The following is a 17,141-nucleotide window of genomic DNA, read 5'->3' on the forward strand; positions in this document are numbered from 1 at the left end:
TAAGCAATCTATTGGCGGACAAGCGAAGTAAAGTATAAACCGGTGTACTGAGTGAATCATATAGCTATTACTACAGGGACATAAAATTAATCGTATACGATACGTAAAAATCATTAATTAATGTTATATTATAAGGTTTATTTATTTATATTTTTTTTTACACATAATAATTAATACATACAATACATAAGCTAATTTCTTGTAGAAAGTTAAAATTGTAAACGTATGTACATCAAAATATTGATAATTTAGCTCTGTTCTTTCGTTGATCTTGTTCAGCAGCAATACTTTTTTCGGATGCTCTTAGACCAACAAGTTCTTTTTGTTTCTCATTATACTTCATTACAATATTATTATAATGAACACTTCCTTTTGTATGCCTTGACAATGATTCTTTCAATTTTGCCGATTCTCTTTCCAGTCTTAAAATATTTTCTCCAATTTGGAAACTTGCTACGTTTAGTTGTCGATTTGATTCTGTTTTAAGGCTACTTTTACCTTTTGGAATATTTCTTGCGTCCGATTTAGCTGCAAAAAATTATTTAGAGATAATATATACTAAATAATAAATAAAAAAATGGTAGAGATAATATCTGGTGATAATAAAATTTTCTTAGACGTACGTTTATCACCCAAGGTTGCATTTATAAAATTAAACACATTGTTTTCTTCTCGTTCTTTTTCCCTCTGATACTGTTTTTGTCTTTGCTGTTCCAACTTCTGTTGTTGCTTTCGCATTCTACGTTCTACGGAAAATAAATTTTCATCCCCTCCGGCATTTTCTCGCAATTCCATACAATGATCTAAAACCACATTTTTTATATACAAAGCATTCGTATATATGGAAACAATGATACAGAATATACATACCTAAAGATTTACCAGCTGGCAGTACCGTTGCTTCAACTGGTTCTATTCTGCCATCCGAATACTTTCCAAGACCAGTGCCCACTACATATCCCATTTGAGCCATTAATTTGCTACCTATCCCGCGCGTATGTTTTTCCCAATTTCCTAACGGCGTGTTACTTTCTACCGTGAGAAGAGATTTATGAACTGTTTCTTCTTTAGGATACTCCGTCGAGTCACTTTCACCGTCGCTGTCTTCAGACGTATCTGACAGTTCCAAATCAGCATCGCCTGTAACAATAAAGTGAAATAAATGTGAAAGAATAAAACTCAAACATACAATTACTTTGCAAGATACGTACCAAGCGGTAAAAGATCTTGTAAGAAAACTTCTACGATATTACCGTTTGCTTCAAATTTAATTCTGAAAACATCTCCTTCTTTTTCTGGCATTTTTAATACGACACACCTGTGCCATAATTGATTCTTTTGCTTTGCTAATACCCTACTACCCATCTTTATACTTTGAAAATCTGGTTCTCTGCAAATAAATATCATGCTTTTGATTTTTGTACGTTGCTATCGAATATCAACAGATTCATTTACCTATATTCTTGTATACTAGATAATGGCACCAATTCTCCATGCGAAAATCTACAATCTTCGTCAGAAAATTTACATTTCCCATCCAAATAATAAGGACACGGAAGCATTTCTCTATGTGTTGGATTTAGAAAAAATACCCTGACCTAGATAATAGCATATACATAAATCCTTACAATTACATAATATGGATGTGGATAATAAAGGAAGTTATCTGTTCCCTGCTGACTTTGTTAGAAGGATACATTGGAATTAGCAATAAACTTAGATGTAATTGTAATTTTCGATCTAACTCTATTCTTACCTTTATATCTTGCATATTTTTTATTTCTGTGCTGTCATTCTGATAAACAGAACATATCATAGCATTATGATAACCAATGCCACCCCAACTGCTACCATGGGGAGCTCGACATTTCATGCCTTCAAGCTGCCTCAACTCAGCCTACAAGATGAACTTCCACCGTATAATTGTGTCATTTCTATGCCATACAAAATACTTGCGTACTGACTTCTATGTTATTTGAAGCTCCGTCATCTTGTTTATCCGGCTCTTTACTCCGAGATTCATTGGAAGTTTTCTCCAGTTCTGCCTAATGAATTTATATGGAACGAAATATTACGTCGCTGGATTATTTTTTCTTTTCTTTAATAATTTGCTCGTTGAAAGAAAAATCACCTTGAATAAGGCATATTCTTTTTCCAATGGATCATCCATATCGTCAATATCGTCAATATCGTCGTCATCGTCGTCGTCGTCCAAATCTTCGCTAGAAGTTTCAACACCTTGTAGACTTTTTTTTGTTAAAGCAATAAGCTCTTGTATGTCCGATTGTAAACTTAATAAATTCTCCCTATCCGCTTCTTGGGTAGTCACGGACAAAGTCGCTTGAACTTGAGCTAGCTGGTATGGCAAAATGATATTTAGAACAGAAAAATTAAGCGTACTCCATTAATTAAAAAGTATACGAGTTAATCGAAAGGTTATACGGTTTCCTTGTACAACGTCGATGAAATAGTAATTCATACCTGTTGTTCGTATTGTGCAATTGCTTCTCGTAAACTTTCAGTATCTGTCATATTACCCTATATTGTCTTACCCCTGCGTTGATTAGAAGTTCTTGAAAAAGAGATCTCACAAAAACTGTTTTGACAGTTTACATTCAGAATCCTTCCGTGCTCTAGAATTTAACGATTGTATCACTACCAACGTTAAAAAGCTCTAGTTTAAAGACCCTAAATCCTAATATCCATTATGTGGCGACATCTTGATCAAATCGTCATGAATCGTATTTTGATATTTGAAATACGTACATGTCGCATATATTGGACATTTATATGTATAATTTTACATTCCTTTTACATAATACCGATGAGTACACAACGTTAAGAATATAAATTTATAATAATAGTGTATTTAACATAATTTTAATGCGATTAAAAAGATGCCCTAAAGAAATAGTAAATAAAACCAGCCTTTCGAAGCCTCGGTAGCGCAGTAGGCAGCGCGTAAGTCTCATAATCTTAAGGTCGTGAGTTCGATCCTCACCCGGGGCATTTTTTTTTTTTTTTTTTTTTAATATAAAAGAAACATAAATGCTAATAATGCTAATTTTATATATCGATATAATCGAAATTAACAACGAATAAAAATATATTATTTTCAAATAATAAAAACTAGAATTTTCGTTGTTCTTAGATCGACGGAAAGAGTTGCTAGAAATATTAAGAGAGTGACACATTCTTACAGGTACTAAATTGTTAAAAAGGTGTATAGCAAACATGTATAAGGATTTGATGAGAGAAATAAGCGTCGTGGAGGGTAAAGACGCGCGGTTTTACGAACGGGAAACGGAGCAAGAGACAATTATGTAAATGTAACACTTGCCAGAGGGACTTGAGGCTTCTTGGAATTGAAATGCGGTAGTTAAAACGAGTTGTGAATTGTTTGTTGCCCTTTAGCAATACCACAATTTGCAAGCAAACAGCCCATTAAATTGAAGCTGCCATAGCCTCTATCTTTACACGGTGAATAGGTGTTGCGACCCCTCCGCAGGAATAAATCCACCGAAAGCGACGCACGGTTGCATCGCTGTTCGACTAGCTTGTTCCTGCCATGGAACGCGAACGAATATCGGCGTATTAAACGACGATAGCATGCTGCTTCGAATATCTACTTGAATCTAGAAAAGTTACATCGATAGCCTCTCCTTAAGAAACGTCTAGCTCTCAGTTTGCAAAATCTTCGAGCCTAGAAGTTTCTCGAGAAACGATATTGGAAAAAGAAGCAATTTTTGACATTCGGGAATGAATAGCAATTCGGATAGAACGAGTAGACCAGGATGCGATCGTGTCGCGCTTATCGTATTTTCAGGGTGATTATACGTTGGCGGATATCGGCGAGCCGTGGTAAAAAAACAGGAGAAGAGGCGGAGATGGTTGGTCGGGAGAAGAGAGCCGGATCCGCATTTTCGCGGGTTATTTTATACGGCTGCTATGCATCCGTTACGTATAAATGCAGAGACGCGGCCCGATTTGCAGGTGCACAGCAGGCTCGTTGCAAGCGCGGTTGATTCCGCGTTGATTCAGGCCGTATTCAGTGCATCGAGTCCCGCGATGAAAAGGCGTTCCGCTTTCTGAATATATTCCAATTAAAAAGTCGGAGCTTCGTTACACTCGGCCCTGCCCGCGTACACTCTGCACCCTGCACCTTGCACCCTCCATCGCTCTCGCCTTTCTCTTTCCCGTTTTCCGTCCTCCTCTCTTTTTCCGCTCATCCTTGCTTCTTGCGATTCCATCTTTCCCCCCCATTCTCCTCCGCTAGCCTCGTCACAGTCGACTCCTTTTACTTCTGCTTTTTGCCTTCCACCAACGGAGCCACGATCCCTTTTCGCTACTCTCCTCCATTTCCCTCTCTTCCTCGGTTTCTCCAGCAATTACTCCGCCGTTTTTTTTTTCCCTCTAAAGAATTTCGCTCCTCCTTTCGGCGTTCGCCTCGCCCCTTTACTCGTCCTTGTTTATTATCGGCATCCGCGCCTACCCTTTGCTTCCATTCTAAACGAGCTTCTGCTTTCTCGACTACGTCTTCTCCTATCTCGGCGATTTTCACAGTCTTGGAAATAACAGCGTATCCTAGGAGCGATTCGGCCTTTTCTTCTAAGAAAGGAACGTCTTTTCTCTTCTCGTCGTCGGTAGAACGATATCGGGGATACCGTTGATCACCGATCGGGAGAATCGCGTTAAAAGGCACGTGATTATACGCGAGAGGATGCGGGTTTCAAAGGTGTATGTAAGAGCAGGAACGATTTCGAAGACACGCAGGGAGGCCCCCCGTTGAAGTATTTAACGACGCCGTTCTCGGTCGGGCAGGAGGGAGACGCGCATCGTAAACCGAAGAGGGATAAGAAGCGCGTGTCCAAGTGCCAACACGACTTACGCACGTATGCACGCGCGTCCACGATTCGCTCAACGACAATACGCACGTGGCCGAGTGCACGCGACGCCACTTCTCTCTTATCCCAGGATATCTCGTTCGAGTCCCTGCGTACGCGACTCCTTTGCACGGGATTCACCGAGGATCCTTTATCGCGGCCGTTTCAATAGAGAATAGACGATTCTCGAATCGAGTCAGTGATCCACGAGTAAATTACGGCCGTTTACACGATTCAAACGCACTCGAACGTACTCGAATCTTCGTCTATACGTGTATATAATGCGATAATTCTATGTTCGTTTGTCGAACCAATTATTTTATAATTTTTCCGATCGTCCAATTATCTGAGAAATCTCATTAGACTGGTTTCAGAAATTTGTTCGTAGGCGAAAGAGCTTTCGAAGAAGGTAGGTATTTCTCTTGAAAGAGATGTATCGCGGCGATGGCGACACGCGGGTCCACTTAAGAACGCGTTAAGAGACGAAATTAGAAGCGTTCGTGGGACGTCGTCGGGGACAATACGCGTGGCAGAAAATTATTACGAATAATATCCGATTCATTATAGCGAAGTAATTACGCGTGAGAGATTCCCGGCTTCATCCACGGCACGGCAAGCTCGCGGCGAACGGAGAGAAGCAGAAAGAGGTAAAAAGGGGGACGAGCGTGGCAAGAATTCTTCCTTCACTCGCGTGATTTCACGCTCGGCTAGATGTGTCTCTGTTTTTTTCTTTTTTATTATTCGACGTCCAGACGCGGAAGGTCTGCCGGTTTATTTCGTTCTGAATGAACCCGAAAGAAGCGTGTCTCCCATTCCGGCTACCCTCTTTCTTCGTCGTTTTCGCGGTGTAACTCGACGAGAGAAAGTTGACGATTCGTGGTTGCGCGACTCGTCGTCGTCGCGCAACAATTTCTTCTTATCAAACGAAACGTCCTTGCGCGCTTCACGAGTCCTTTGAACTTTCCACGCGCCTTTTCCCCCAATTATGCTTCCATTCATCTCGTTGCGATACACCGCGACTTCTTAGAATCGCCGTTCGATTTCGAAGAAAATCAAAGAGAATCGTTTCAGAGAAATTCGATCTCCCGTGGAGAGTCTTTCGATAACGTTCGCCAACGCTACCAAAGGAGAGTGATTAACGACGTCGTTAGGCGAGATCGTTCGAAATTCGCTTAATGCAGTCTAATCATCCGTGTAAAGAGATCGTGCACTTTTCGTTCTCCTCTTCTCCATTCCTCCCTCTCTCGTTCTTCTCGCTTTTTCTCCAATTAACGATAGAGTCCGCGATCGGCTGGCGAAAAAATCATCCTGACGATCGCGATCGTTCTCTCAGCGATCTTTCTCTTTTCCTTCGTCCTTCTCCTTCTTTTGCACGCGTTCACGCACAGGTATATACTCGTTCTCGCTCTTTCTCGTCGATTCCGTTCAATTAAATCTGCCAGCCAATTCCAGCCACGAGTGCCAGTACCACTCGACTTGTATCGGTTTCAGCCAATTACTTTCTGCCGGGGATTGCGAATCGCTGTTTCTGGCCACGTGCCCATTGTCACGCGCGAATTGGTCTTCCCGATACGGGGCTCGTTACTGTTGCCGTTTGTCCAAATAAAAAAGCCCGATTTTCGCCTCCGCGTGTGCACACGTTCTTTCGCGATATCGTCTGTGACGGAGGAAAAACAACTGCCGTTCCTCGTTGATCTACTCTCGATTCGTCATGTTAAACTCGATGTTTACCACAGCGTGAAAAGGAAAAATGAAACGGACGAGAATAGAGAAAACCTTGTTCGATATCGTTGAAAACGAAAGTAACTGCGTGGCGCGTGAAAGGAACAATTACAAGGCGGTGTTTCTGTTCGATAATAATTTATTTATCTACAAGAATTCATCGGTTGACGAAAAATCGTCGACTAACTGGAGAAAGTGATGGATTATCAGCGGTGAACGTTAGCGAACTAGATCTCTAAGTGAAAATTGGCCAGTGATTGCGGGAAACAGGGGAAAACGGTTGTACCGCGGAGCAAACCGTAGTAAACGTCGTTTTTGCCCGTTTCCCGGTTACAGTTACCTAACATCCTATGACACATCTACGGAATTCGACTCGCTATCGACTCAACTAGACTTCTTCTTCGTTCGTTCCGAGTAAAAGGAACATGTCTCCGAACCTGGATATTACGGGTTTGTTCTTATTTAAACTGGAACAAGCGAAAGTTCCTGGAACGATGGAAACAGATCCTCGAAACACCTCGATTTCCGATATCGTTTCGTTCATCCCTTCCCCTTTCGTCGTCGCGAACGAAAACAAAGCGACTACGACTACCGACCAACTTCGTAATTACATATGTACACTGTTTCGCATGCAGGAATTAGCTGTCAGAAACAACTCCAAAGCGGAGCACGGAATCTTCGAAGAGTTCCATCCCAGGAGTCGCCAAGAACTCCTGAAACGTGGTAAGCGCGTTACATCCGCGTTTCGTGGTTCACGCGCACTTCACTGTATCGGAGGTAGTAGCGCGCGATGTTTTGTACCAAGATACAACCGAATTAGCGGTCGCGAGACTCTTTTCGCGTGCACGTGCGACGTAGCGAAACGCAGGCCGAAGAATTCGACGGAAAAGAACAGCGACCGCGGCGAACCATCGCGATTCACGATCGGGAGTTCGGGCACATCGAGGTCCGATCGGATCCATCGGCGATGGTGGTTCCAGCGGTGGTTCGGAATCGTCCGAAACGGACGTTTCGAAGAGGGAAGGGCTGCCGACGCCGGCGGCCAGAAGGCAGAAACGATCCTGAAACCGCGGCGTTCGGCCGGGTTAAAGGGGACATCCGTGAACGTAAGTGACGTTTCGGAAGAGGGCTGCGGCCGTGGAGAGAAACGCAGCCGTGGAAGCGGTGGACGGTGCTGGCGGCGGTGGCGGTGGAGGCGGATGACCCTGCGTTTGGGTCTGAGCGTTGTAAGGTGGACAATAAGCGTCTATGCTGCTATGATGGAGTCCTACTCCTCGCACGAGCAGCTCCTTTTCCACCGTAGCTTGATGTCGAAGTTGTTCCAGTCGCAGTTGGTTCTGTCGCTTCCATTTCGTTCTGTGGCAAAAGGTTGCGTTTTAACGAATCGTCGAACGAGATAGCCGTAAAAGTAAAAGTAAAAGTAAAACGACCTTCTGTTCTGGTACCAGGTTTTCACTTGCGTCTCGGACAGCGACAGCGCGTCGGCCACGTCGCTGCGATCCGCCACGCTCAGATACTTTTGACAGCGAAACTTTCGTTCCAGATAAGCGAGTTGAGCGTGGGTGAAGGCCGTTCGCCTTCTTCTGGGTTTTCTGCCGCTTGGAGGACCGCTCGTCGTGCCGCAAGACTTGCCGGAAGTCGCTGGTGCCGGCGATGGCGACAGAGCCGGCGGAGGACTCTCCAGTCGAGTGCAAGGGCTACTTCCTGGGTCGATCGTGTCCTCGGAATCCGAGTGTACGGCAGAATCGTCCTCCGAATCTTCTGAAATAACGTATCTTTAGTTGTACGCGCCAGTTGTTACACGAACTAAATTCCACGAAATCCAATTCAATCTCGTCGGATCTGCGTTGCGCTGCGTTCCCATTAGCCGAAAAATAGATTCAAAGCCTATTACCCGAACAATGGCAGCAAATCCTCGGCTGATCGAACGATCGCGATTGCTTTTGGTTAACGGTAAACGATCTCAATTACAAGAACGGTCGGTGTCCGATCGTGATTGGCCAATAAAGGCGACGAGACGCAGCAGGACGCGATAATCGTCGACGACGAACGACGAAAATTCGCACTAACGAGAGCTAACGAATCCTTCCGCAGCTCGGACCATCTGTAGGATCGTCGATAATGGGGCGCTACCCTGTCGGGGCGCTTGGCTAAAATTAATAGAGTCGCTCTGCGGGATACCGTGTAACGAGAATCCTGGCGACAGGACACGCGACCGCTATCGCGTACAATAAAAATCTTGACTTTTTAATTGCTCAGCCTCGAACCGAGTCAGGGATTCGTTGGCGCGTTGCGAACTTCCTTACTTTATTTTTTTTTTTTTTTTTTTTTTTTCGAGAAATCTCGATTTTCTGGAAGAAAAATCGCGCAAGAAAAAAGACGTTGGGATTATTTATACGTTATACGCAAAGATTCCACGTATACAGACGATATTTAAAGAACGACACTATGGACCGAAGAAGGGGCGATTTGTACGATTAAACTCACCGTGCACCCGTTCGGACAGAACATCCCCCAGAAGATCCCTTATAAGAAACGACTTGTGCTCCTGCATCGTTACACCTCGACGAGAAAACCGAACGAAACGACCGTGGAAAACAACGATTCCGCTTAGAGGAAGAGAATCGCGCGAACCAGCTGAGCCGGAATCGTTTGTCGGCGCGAGAACACCTCAGCTACGGACGAGTCGAGTTTCATGCTAACGTGTAGACGCTCGGCGTCGTTCTGCGTCGTCGAGGATCACGGGGGATGACCGGATGTGCCTGTCCGAGCCTGGTATCGTCGTTATACTCCATGACAGGCGCACGTTGCTGAATATCAAGGTGGGGGTGGAGGAAGAGTTACCACGCGAGTTAGGCTTGGGGTTGCGTCGAACAAGCCCCGCGCTACCCCGCTCCAATTAATCCGCCCGTTTATTTTGAACGGACTGTCTAATGCTCGCGCGATTTCGCAGCCATTTTGGAGGTGGTAGCGCCACGCCACCCCCGTACCGTATCCGCGGCGACTAGCCGATTGGTCGAGCTAACTCGACGTCGAAGGGTGGAAGTCGCGACTGCTCGACGTCGATTGGTCGATGAAAAGCGGCTTGCGCAAAGGGGGTTGGCTCCAGCGACAACCCTTACGAAACACACGGACGAGGTGCAACGAGAACCGAAGGGCTTCGTGGGTGGCAGGATCTCGGTGCACGCTTCGTGAGAAGCGTACGGCCTGACGAGCATCGAACTCCGAAAAGGAGGGAACGAGGGGCAGAAAGTCATTGGCGAGCGATTACCGCGAAACGAGAGGAACAAATTGGATGTGAAACGTTTCTCCTGGTATAGAGAACGCGTCGCTCGCCGCGATATCGCGATTGTTCTCCCCGGAGGCGGCTTAACGGTCGCGTTTTCTCGCCTTCTCTCTGCGCTCCCTTTTCCCTTTTCCGGCGTTGGCTTTTCCGCGCCGCGACTCAACATTGCCCGCAAAAAAGAAAATCCCAAACAAATCTGGCAACGCGATTTTTCATTTCTCTACGCGATATTTCCATCTATCTAAGTTTCGTGGTTTCTCTGCTTATTCGTTGACTTTATCCTTCCCTCTTCCTTCTCCCGTTGTGGCTCCTTTTTTCCTCCGATAACGTATAGAATTCGAGCAAGATTCGGAGCAAATTCTAACGAAGTCAATTTGCTGGCTGAAAGATCGGTAAAGAAGGTGGCGCAAGGTGCAACGCGAATGCGCAGGCATTTGCATAAATACGGTGCTCGCAATTTGCCGAACCCTCGCCGGCCCGCTTCGTCATCTTCTACAGCTAGTATGTGAGCGTAAATATGCATGATGCATAAAACCACCAATCCTCGACACCGCCTATCCCCTTTCACTCCCTTTTCTTCGTTCTCGGCTTTTGCAGCGCCCCGTTAGTCTATTCACCGCGTCGCTACTTATCTTCCTGTGGTATTCCTGCGACTCTATGGTCCCGCATCTACTGCTTTCTATACCTAAATATTTCGCGTCCTGCAAAATCATCCACGCTGAATTCTCGTCGATCTAGAATAAAAACACGCGGTGCGCCGCACCTATGTACACGGCCAGCCCTTTTACAACCGCAAATAGCACGCCAACCTTCTATTCCTTTCGCATTGCTTAATTAACGAATTCCCCGAATCTCTCCTCCATCGTCTCTCCTCGATCTCTCTTTTCCTATGCACTTTCGCGTCTTTGTAATTTCGTTAAAAATAAATTTTAATAAGTCACAGTGCTTTTCAATCGCAACAACTATCGCGATATCTTGTTTAAAGTCATCTTTCTTTCCTTCTTTCCTTCTTTCTTCCTTTCTTTCTTTCTATCGTCCGAAAGGGGTCTCGTTATAACGAGTGTATAAATAAATATTTAGTCCATCGACCGGTGACGAAACGTTAGAAGGAAGGGGGGGTGGTCGTGCAATTTTCGGCAACGCGACGTCGCGTGGCGTCGCATAAATGCGACGTGCAGAAAGAAGGAGAGTCGGCGTGTATACAGGCTGGTATTTTAATGGCTCGCCTCGTGGCCTCGAGTTTGCGTGCTGGCACCTGTAAGCGGAACCCTCGCCGATGTGCCCCTAGAGTCGGACACGATGGGGCGCGTTTGTGAATTCATTAAGATTAACGTATGCAGGGAATTAATTCAAGGGGCAGCAAAGCGGCTGGCCGTCTTCTTCGTGCTGCTCGCTGAAAAAGGACCTCGGAATCGCGGAAACGCCGGAATAAATGCATGAAGACGGAATAAATCGAGTGGCGTTGAGCTGCGAAAACAAAGATGCTCGTGACAATTTTGGTGATTAGCGGCTCTTCGCGGGACGACTTTTAACGCGACACCGAGCTTTCTCCGATCGAATCGGAATAACAATCGTCCCTGTTTCCTCCGATATCTCGCTTCGCAGGTGTTAATTATCGAATCTGAAACTGTGTCGTCGATTATATGCACGCGTATGTCCGTGTATGTGTGATTAACGAGGCACTATATAAATTTTAACCGAGTAATTTCTTGCGCCAAGAGAGTAGCACGGTTGATCGCATCTGTCGCGATTTAGACAACGGAAATAAATCAATGGAAATTAGAGCGGAGGGTTTGATTCGAATTACCTCGAAATCACCGCCCCTTGTCGGCTGATTGTTATCGGTAATTTGCAATATTTGTTCCCCTTTGGGACTCGCAATTTCATCTGGATGCAGCCACCTCTGGCTGCGTTGGACAAATAGGATTCCATTCGGGGTGAATTTGTCTTTCCGATCTTGTGGGGGAACGATCACAGATTACAGATAGAAACACGTTAAATTACATCTCCCGCTGTGTATCAAGATTACCTAATGAACGACGTACATAATAGGTATTATTATATAGCAAATAATACGCTTTGATTCGTTTAATCTCGTAATACGTATCATTATGTGTGTACAATGGTATAAAAATAAATATAGATTTATTGATAAAAAGTGTATCATCGTCTAATAGAAATAGAAAGATGCGTCATAGAAATTGTAAAAAAGGTGAAACGACGTTTCAAGATTTCCTCGATCGTCGATCTCCCCGATCGAATGTATCGTCGCATATACGATATGCACGTACCGAATCTTTCTAATTACGGTATATCTTCTTCGTTCGAAAACGAACGTTTATCCTGTCAAGAAAAAAAAAAAAAAGAAAAACATAATGCTATTTGCAATAAAAATAACGAACAAAAGTTAACGAACAAAAACCTTATACGCTAGACAAAGTACTCCAGCACTGAAGTATCGTATTGTGCTCTTAACGTTTGGTTATGCGATACAGCACGGGAATTACATAACTAGTCTTTGGTATGGTACAAATTAGGAAAAATAAAAGTCCTACGTTGTTATTACTACGATGCTGAATCAAATACTTTTGGCGATGTATGCGTAATTTAAGACTAAATATAACCTAGCGTGTGTGACGACTTACGTTCATTTTGGTATTAAAGCGTAAATCCGACGAGCGTACGATAATAATCGTTAATACCGAGTGGGTTCAATACGCGTATTTAAACTCGTGATATGTACATTAACAGCGGTGGCTCGTAAGGATTTGTACTGTGACAATAAAAGCAAAAAAGATAGAGATGGATTGTAAACATTGGATCATTGATAAAACTAAGGGTAATTATTAAATAAAATACCATCGAACGGTATTGTATTACAAAGAGGAAAATAACGGTTTTTAGATAAACGTATATGTACGTATGCATCTATATACAATATATAAATTTAATAAATAACAAAAGAGCAACTTATACCAGACTGGCAGTGCTGTGCTACGACTTTTATGAACGAGCCGTCGTATACGAGTAAATAACGGGACGCAGGATGCGAGAAAATATGCGGGGGATCTAGATGTAAGAAAGAAGTAAAATTATGAATTAAGAAGATTTCTTAAATATTCCATTCTCCTCGACGGAAGAAAATTACATTACGTTTTCCTCATTTTACTCGCATTTATCTGCATAATTTATCTATGTATACCTTTTTTGTAATCACTTATTGACTTCTATTTAATTATCTTTGTCTGGTACACGTACTTGCCGAAGCAAGTACGCTTGTTCTCTCAACGAATTCGTACATAATATGAAACCAATGAAACGACTACTTACGAGAAAAATTTATTCGGGCTTAAGAGTCCGCGTTACCTAGTGGCGCACTTACGATTCGATAATTTTTGATACCAACGTGTTGCTTCGATCATGTTTCCGTGATATCAGAATCTATCGTAAGAATAAAGTTTTACCGTTACAATACGATAAAACGTAATCTCTTTCATCTTCTTTTATTTCCCGATAGTATTTAATAAAAAGTTTCTTGTGTCTTCGTACGAGAGCCTACTTATCTACTAAAATTCGCGCGTCGATTACTTTTCACACAATATCGGATGCGCCGGGGAGAACAAAGCGTCGTAATTATTCGAGAAAAGGTTTTGTTGCCGTGGAAGGTGCGCGAGTGTGAATCAAGTTGGCGCGAGCGAGACGAAGCGAAGTTTTATCCGGCGAAGGTTACCGAGTTCGAATGATTATCAATAATAGATAGTCGCGATCGAGTCGAGACGAATTGGTAAATACGGATAAAAAAAGCATTGAAGGGGATCACGGTGAAGCGATTTAGAACAGTGAGAGCCGAAGAGCGAGTCGCGAGTCCAGGATGGGAGGGGTAGAAGGGGTTGGTGGATCAAAACCACGATGCCGCGAGGGCTTCGAAATCGTTAACAATCGCGGGAAAAGCAAAATCCATTGAGGTGCGACCACGCGTGTGAATATAACTGTCGATCTGAATATTCTGCGCGCGGAGCAGCATCGTCCAGTGCCGTATTCGCGAAAAACGAGAGGGAAGCCAGCTCGTTTTCCATTCAGAAAGAAAAGGGTGTGATCGAAACGAACGACTCTGTTTATAGCGACTAACAATTCTACTCGATGCTTCGATGTTTCGATGTTTCGATGTTTCGATGCTTCGATGCTTCGATGTTTCCACGTATCGGATCTGCCTTGCTTCCGGCGTGTTTTACCGTCGATATCTTTCTTTTTTCCTGCTCGAGCATCTTTTTTAAATCGCAAGAACGGTCGATTCTTAAGCTGCTCGACCAATGGTATAAAGACTGATTCTCGTGGTGTTTTCCTCTCGAGAAAAAATGTACGCGAATAAAAGGGAAGATGAAAGACGGTAGAGTGTATTTGCTTGGTCCATTTCTACGAGACCATGGATTAAAGACAGTAAAAGGGCTCGGTGTATACGTTCTCGTTTCTCCTCCAACGTATCAGCATTTATTTATATACCCTCCTTTTCAGCCGCTTCTTATCGTTTCTATACGTCTTTCGCTAACAACGCTCCGCAACGTTTCCGAGACACCGAGGCGCGTTATTTCAGAGACAAAAAGAAGAATCAGAAGCTCGGCGATTTACCCGCCTTTCTGTTACATTAAACGTGAACACGAATACAAGATACTACATATTTTCTTAGCAAGGTATAATCGTTGCTTCAAACGAGTACTCCTACGTATCGTAGTTTGCTTAATTAGTCTTGCCGAATTTGTATCCTTTGCGAAGTCGTTGAAGATCGGTAATTTGAGAAGTTGATCAAGAAACGTCGTATCGTCGAGTCGCTAAGTAGAAACAATTGGAAAGTTTGTCGAAGTATACGGGGGAAAATTCGGCAGAATTGCGTGGCTGGGTATACAGCCTATTGTGTTTCTTCTTTCGCGCAGAGCAGGAGACACTCTCGAAGAATGATGGTTATGGGAAAAAGAGTGCTTGAACACGGACGTTGGTCAGGCTCCCGCGGTTCCAATTACGATTGAAAGGCGGCCCTGTTTGTTCGCCTCCTATAACTGCGGACTCTTCAGTGCCTCGTACAAGGCACTCTTACCCCATGGCCACTTTCGAGTTTCGACGCGTGTGTTTCCATGGCGAACGCCGCGATTCCATCGAGCACAAAAATCCTCTTTTTTTCCAGCCTACGGCAACGATTATTATTTCGGCGAGAACTTTTTCCTCGCGCTCGCCGTTCCTTCGCATTTGCATAGATTCAAGGACGTGTAAAGAACAAGACGAGTTAACCTTCGTAACGCTTTTTAACGAGCTTACTTCGTTTCTAGTTGCCAAGTTAAGCTCGTGCACGAGTTATTTCAAGGATAGTTGCTTTTACGCGATTTATCCAAAGCCCCTGCTATTTTGTCAAAGACGAAAATGATCGTCCGATAGAATCGCGACCCTGTTTTCGAGTTAAGTGCCGTGTAATCAAAGGATGATTGCCGGCACAAAGACAGCTGATTGGCTCGTTTACGTTACGGTAATGCTCGGGACTCGGCGAGACGACGCAGAACGTCCCTCGATGCCGGGAGAACATCCCCCGTTTCTCTCGTTGTAACGAGATTCCAGCGAAACCGTCCGCGTTCTCGTTAAGGAATTAAACGAGAATGCTCTCGCGAGACCGGCAACGAATACGAATAATTCGTCGTCACGTGGTATTAAACGAAGAAAATTCTTCTCTTTAAATTAATAATCCGTGAATTTTCGTACGGGTCCTCGAATCGTTCGTTAATTTCGCGTATCAAAAGATAGGGAAAATAGCTCGAATCGTTCGATAATCCTTCGTGCTCGGATCGCATTCAAACGTATTAGGGAGAACACTCTTCTCCGATAATTCCCATCGTTCGTTCGATTCATAGCACCTAGTTTCGGCGGCGATCTCGAAACCAGTGAAATGGAAAAGGTGAAAAGAACGGGAGGAGAAAAACGACTAAAGCGGCTAGGCGACTGTCCTAGGTCGAATCTCGGATCTTTAGGAAACGGTTTCAAAGGAGAAACGGCGCTTGGCAATGGGCACTAAAGTCGCGTCGGGAGGGCGTCGCGAAGATACCACGAAGACGGTGTGGATTCGCGCGGCAAGCATCGATGCCGTGAGAGGGTTGCTTGTTTACAAGCGACAGTTGATTTGACAAAGCCGCGGGTCCATTTATACGAGCGAATATTACAGGGCAAAGTCGAGGGGTGGCTTGTTATCCGCTCATTGAAGTTAACCACGGGGCTAAGTGCGCCGGGGAGTGCCGGTCGGTAGAAGCAAGGAGAACCAGTGACTAAAGGTTAGGTATGTACCAACGGAGGGGGTGGCTTTGCAGTTTGCGGAGAGAGTCAGCGAAACGCCGTGAGAAGCCGAGAGAGGAAGCTCCAACGGAGACGAATGGATGCTAACACGGCGAACAGAGACGAAGCGCCCAGGCAGCAGAAGATAGGTAAAATACCAGATGCTGAAAAGAGACAGGCGAAGAAAGTCGAAGCGAAATAGATTAAGGGAGAAAGGGATAGCGATGGATGCGACATTCTCGCGAGTAACATGGACTTTGCGAATGGTATTTGCAATAGTATTTGGTGACGTTTGGAGTACATTTTGACGTAGAATCTCGTTCGATTTCAGAGAAATTTGAAGCGTTCGCGATTTCCTCGACGATCGTATTTCTTGGAGATTTAGACGATCCAGGTGGTATATTTTTACAACGTAAGAGCAACTTTTTATCCTAATTCTCATTGGATGAGGTTACGCGAGAAAGAGCGTTACGCCGAAGGTGGTGACACTATCGGTGGTGACAACGAGGTTGCAAACGCTAATGGAATTAGTCCCATCGCTAGAAGAGGGTGATGGAACGAAAGATGGATAACAGCAGGGTAGCCTGGAAGAAGATAGAGAGAAGGGTGAAGAGAAGAGGGGAGAGAGAGTCGGTAGAATACCGACGGGCCAATGAGAGGCCAGATCGTTGCCGAGGTAACCGCGGGGCTTTCCGACGGATTATTCGACCGAGATTGAAAAGTTAGCACCGTGTAGCAGGCGGGGGCTCGTCGACCGAGCCACTCCTGTTTCTCCGGAACGAGCGATCTACTCACGGCAGGGCTAACACAACGGATTAAGGCTTATTTTCACATCCGCAACAGCTCGACCCCTTTTGCTCGATGCTATTATGTTGCAACAGAATACCATGCAAACGCGCTCTTCCGTGTCTCGGTTCGTATACACGCATACGCGAATAAACACC

At 44.5% G+C, this 17,141-nt stretch overlaps 3 protein-coding genes and 1 non-coding gene across 5 annotated transcripts in view; 2 read left to right on the forward strand and 2 right to left on the reverse strand.

Annotated features, from left to right (window-relative positions):
* The window catches only part of LOC132905053 (uncharacterized), a 142,155-nt gene that overhangs the window by 36,515 nt on the left and 88,499 nt on the right, over positions 1-17,141 (forward strand). The window lies entirely within an intron of this gene.
* Positions 118-2,654, reverse strand: LOC132905254 (zinc finger CCCH-type with G patch domain-containing protein). Its single transcript, XM_060956390.1, has 9 exons — positions 2,482-2,654; positions 2,132-2,356; positions 1,965-2,045; positions 1,757-1,897; positions 1,456-1,598; positions 1,212-1,390; positions 871-1,140; positions 624-803; positions 118-528 (listed from the first exon to the last, which is right to left on the reverse strand). The coding sequence occupies exons 1-9, from the start codon at positions 2,530-2,532 to the stop codon at positions 233-235; spliced, it is 1,566 nt and encodes a 521-aa protein (XP_060812373.1). The 5' UTR covers positions 2,533-2,654; the 3' UTR covers positions 118-232.
* Trnam-cau (transfer RNA methionine (anticodon CAU)) lies at positions 2,937-3,009 on the forward strand. The gene has a single exon. It is a non-coding gene; the product is annotated as a tRNA-Met (tRNA).
* Positions 7,453-9,538, reverse strand: LOC132905265 (barH-like 2 homeobox protein). 2 transcript variants are annotated; one of them, XM_060956417.1, is made up of 3 exons: positions 9,093-9,538; positions 8,036-8,363; positions 7,453-7,961 (listed from the first exon to the last, which is right to left on the reverse strand). In XM_060956417.1, the coding sequence occupies exons 1-3, from the start codon at positions 9,157-9,159 to the stop codon at positions 7,691-7,693; spliced, it is 666 nt and encodes a 221-aa protein (XP_060812400.1). In that variant the 5' UTR covers positions 9,160-9,538; the 3' UTR covers positions 7,453-7,690. The 2 variants fall into 2 exon arrangements, with proteins under 2 accessions (XP_060812400.1, XP_060812398.1); XM_060956415.1 differs by having other exon boundaries at positions 8,036-8,366; positions 9,093-9,531.

The sequence above is a fragment of the Bombus pascuorum genome, chromosome 3 (assembly GCF_905332965.1).
Source record: "Bombus pascuorum chromosome 3, iyBomPasc1.1, whole genome shotgun sequence".
NCBI classification, from domain to species: Eukaryota; Metazoa; Arthropoda; class Insecta; order Hymenoptera; family Apidae; genus Bombus; species Bombus pascuorum.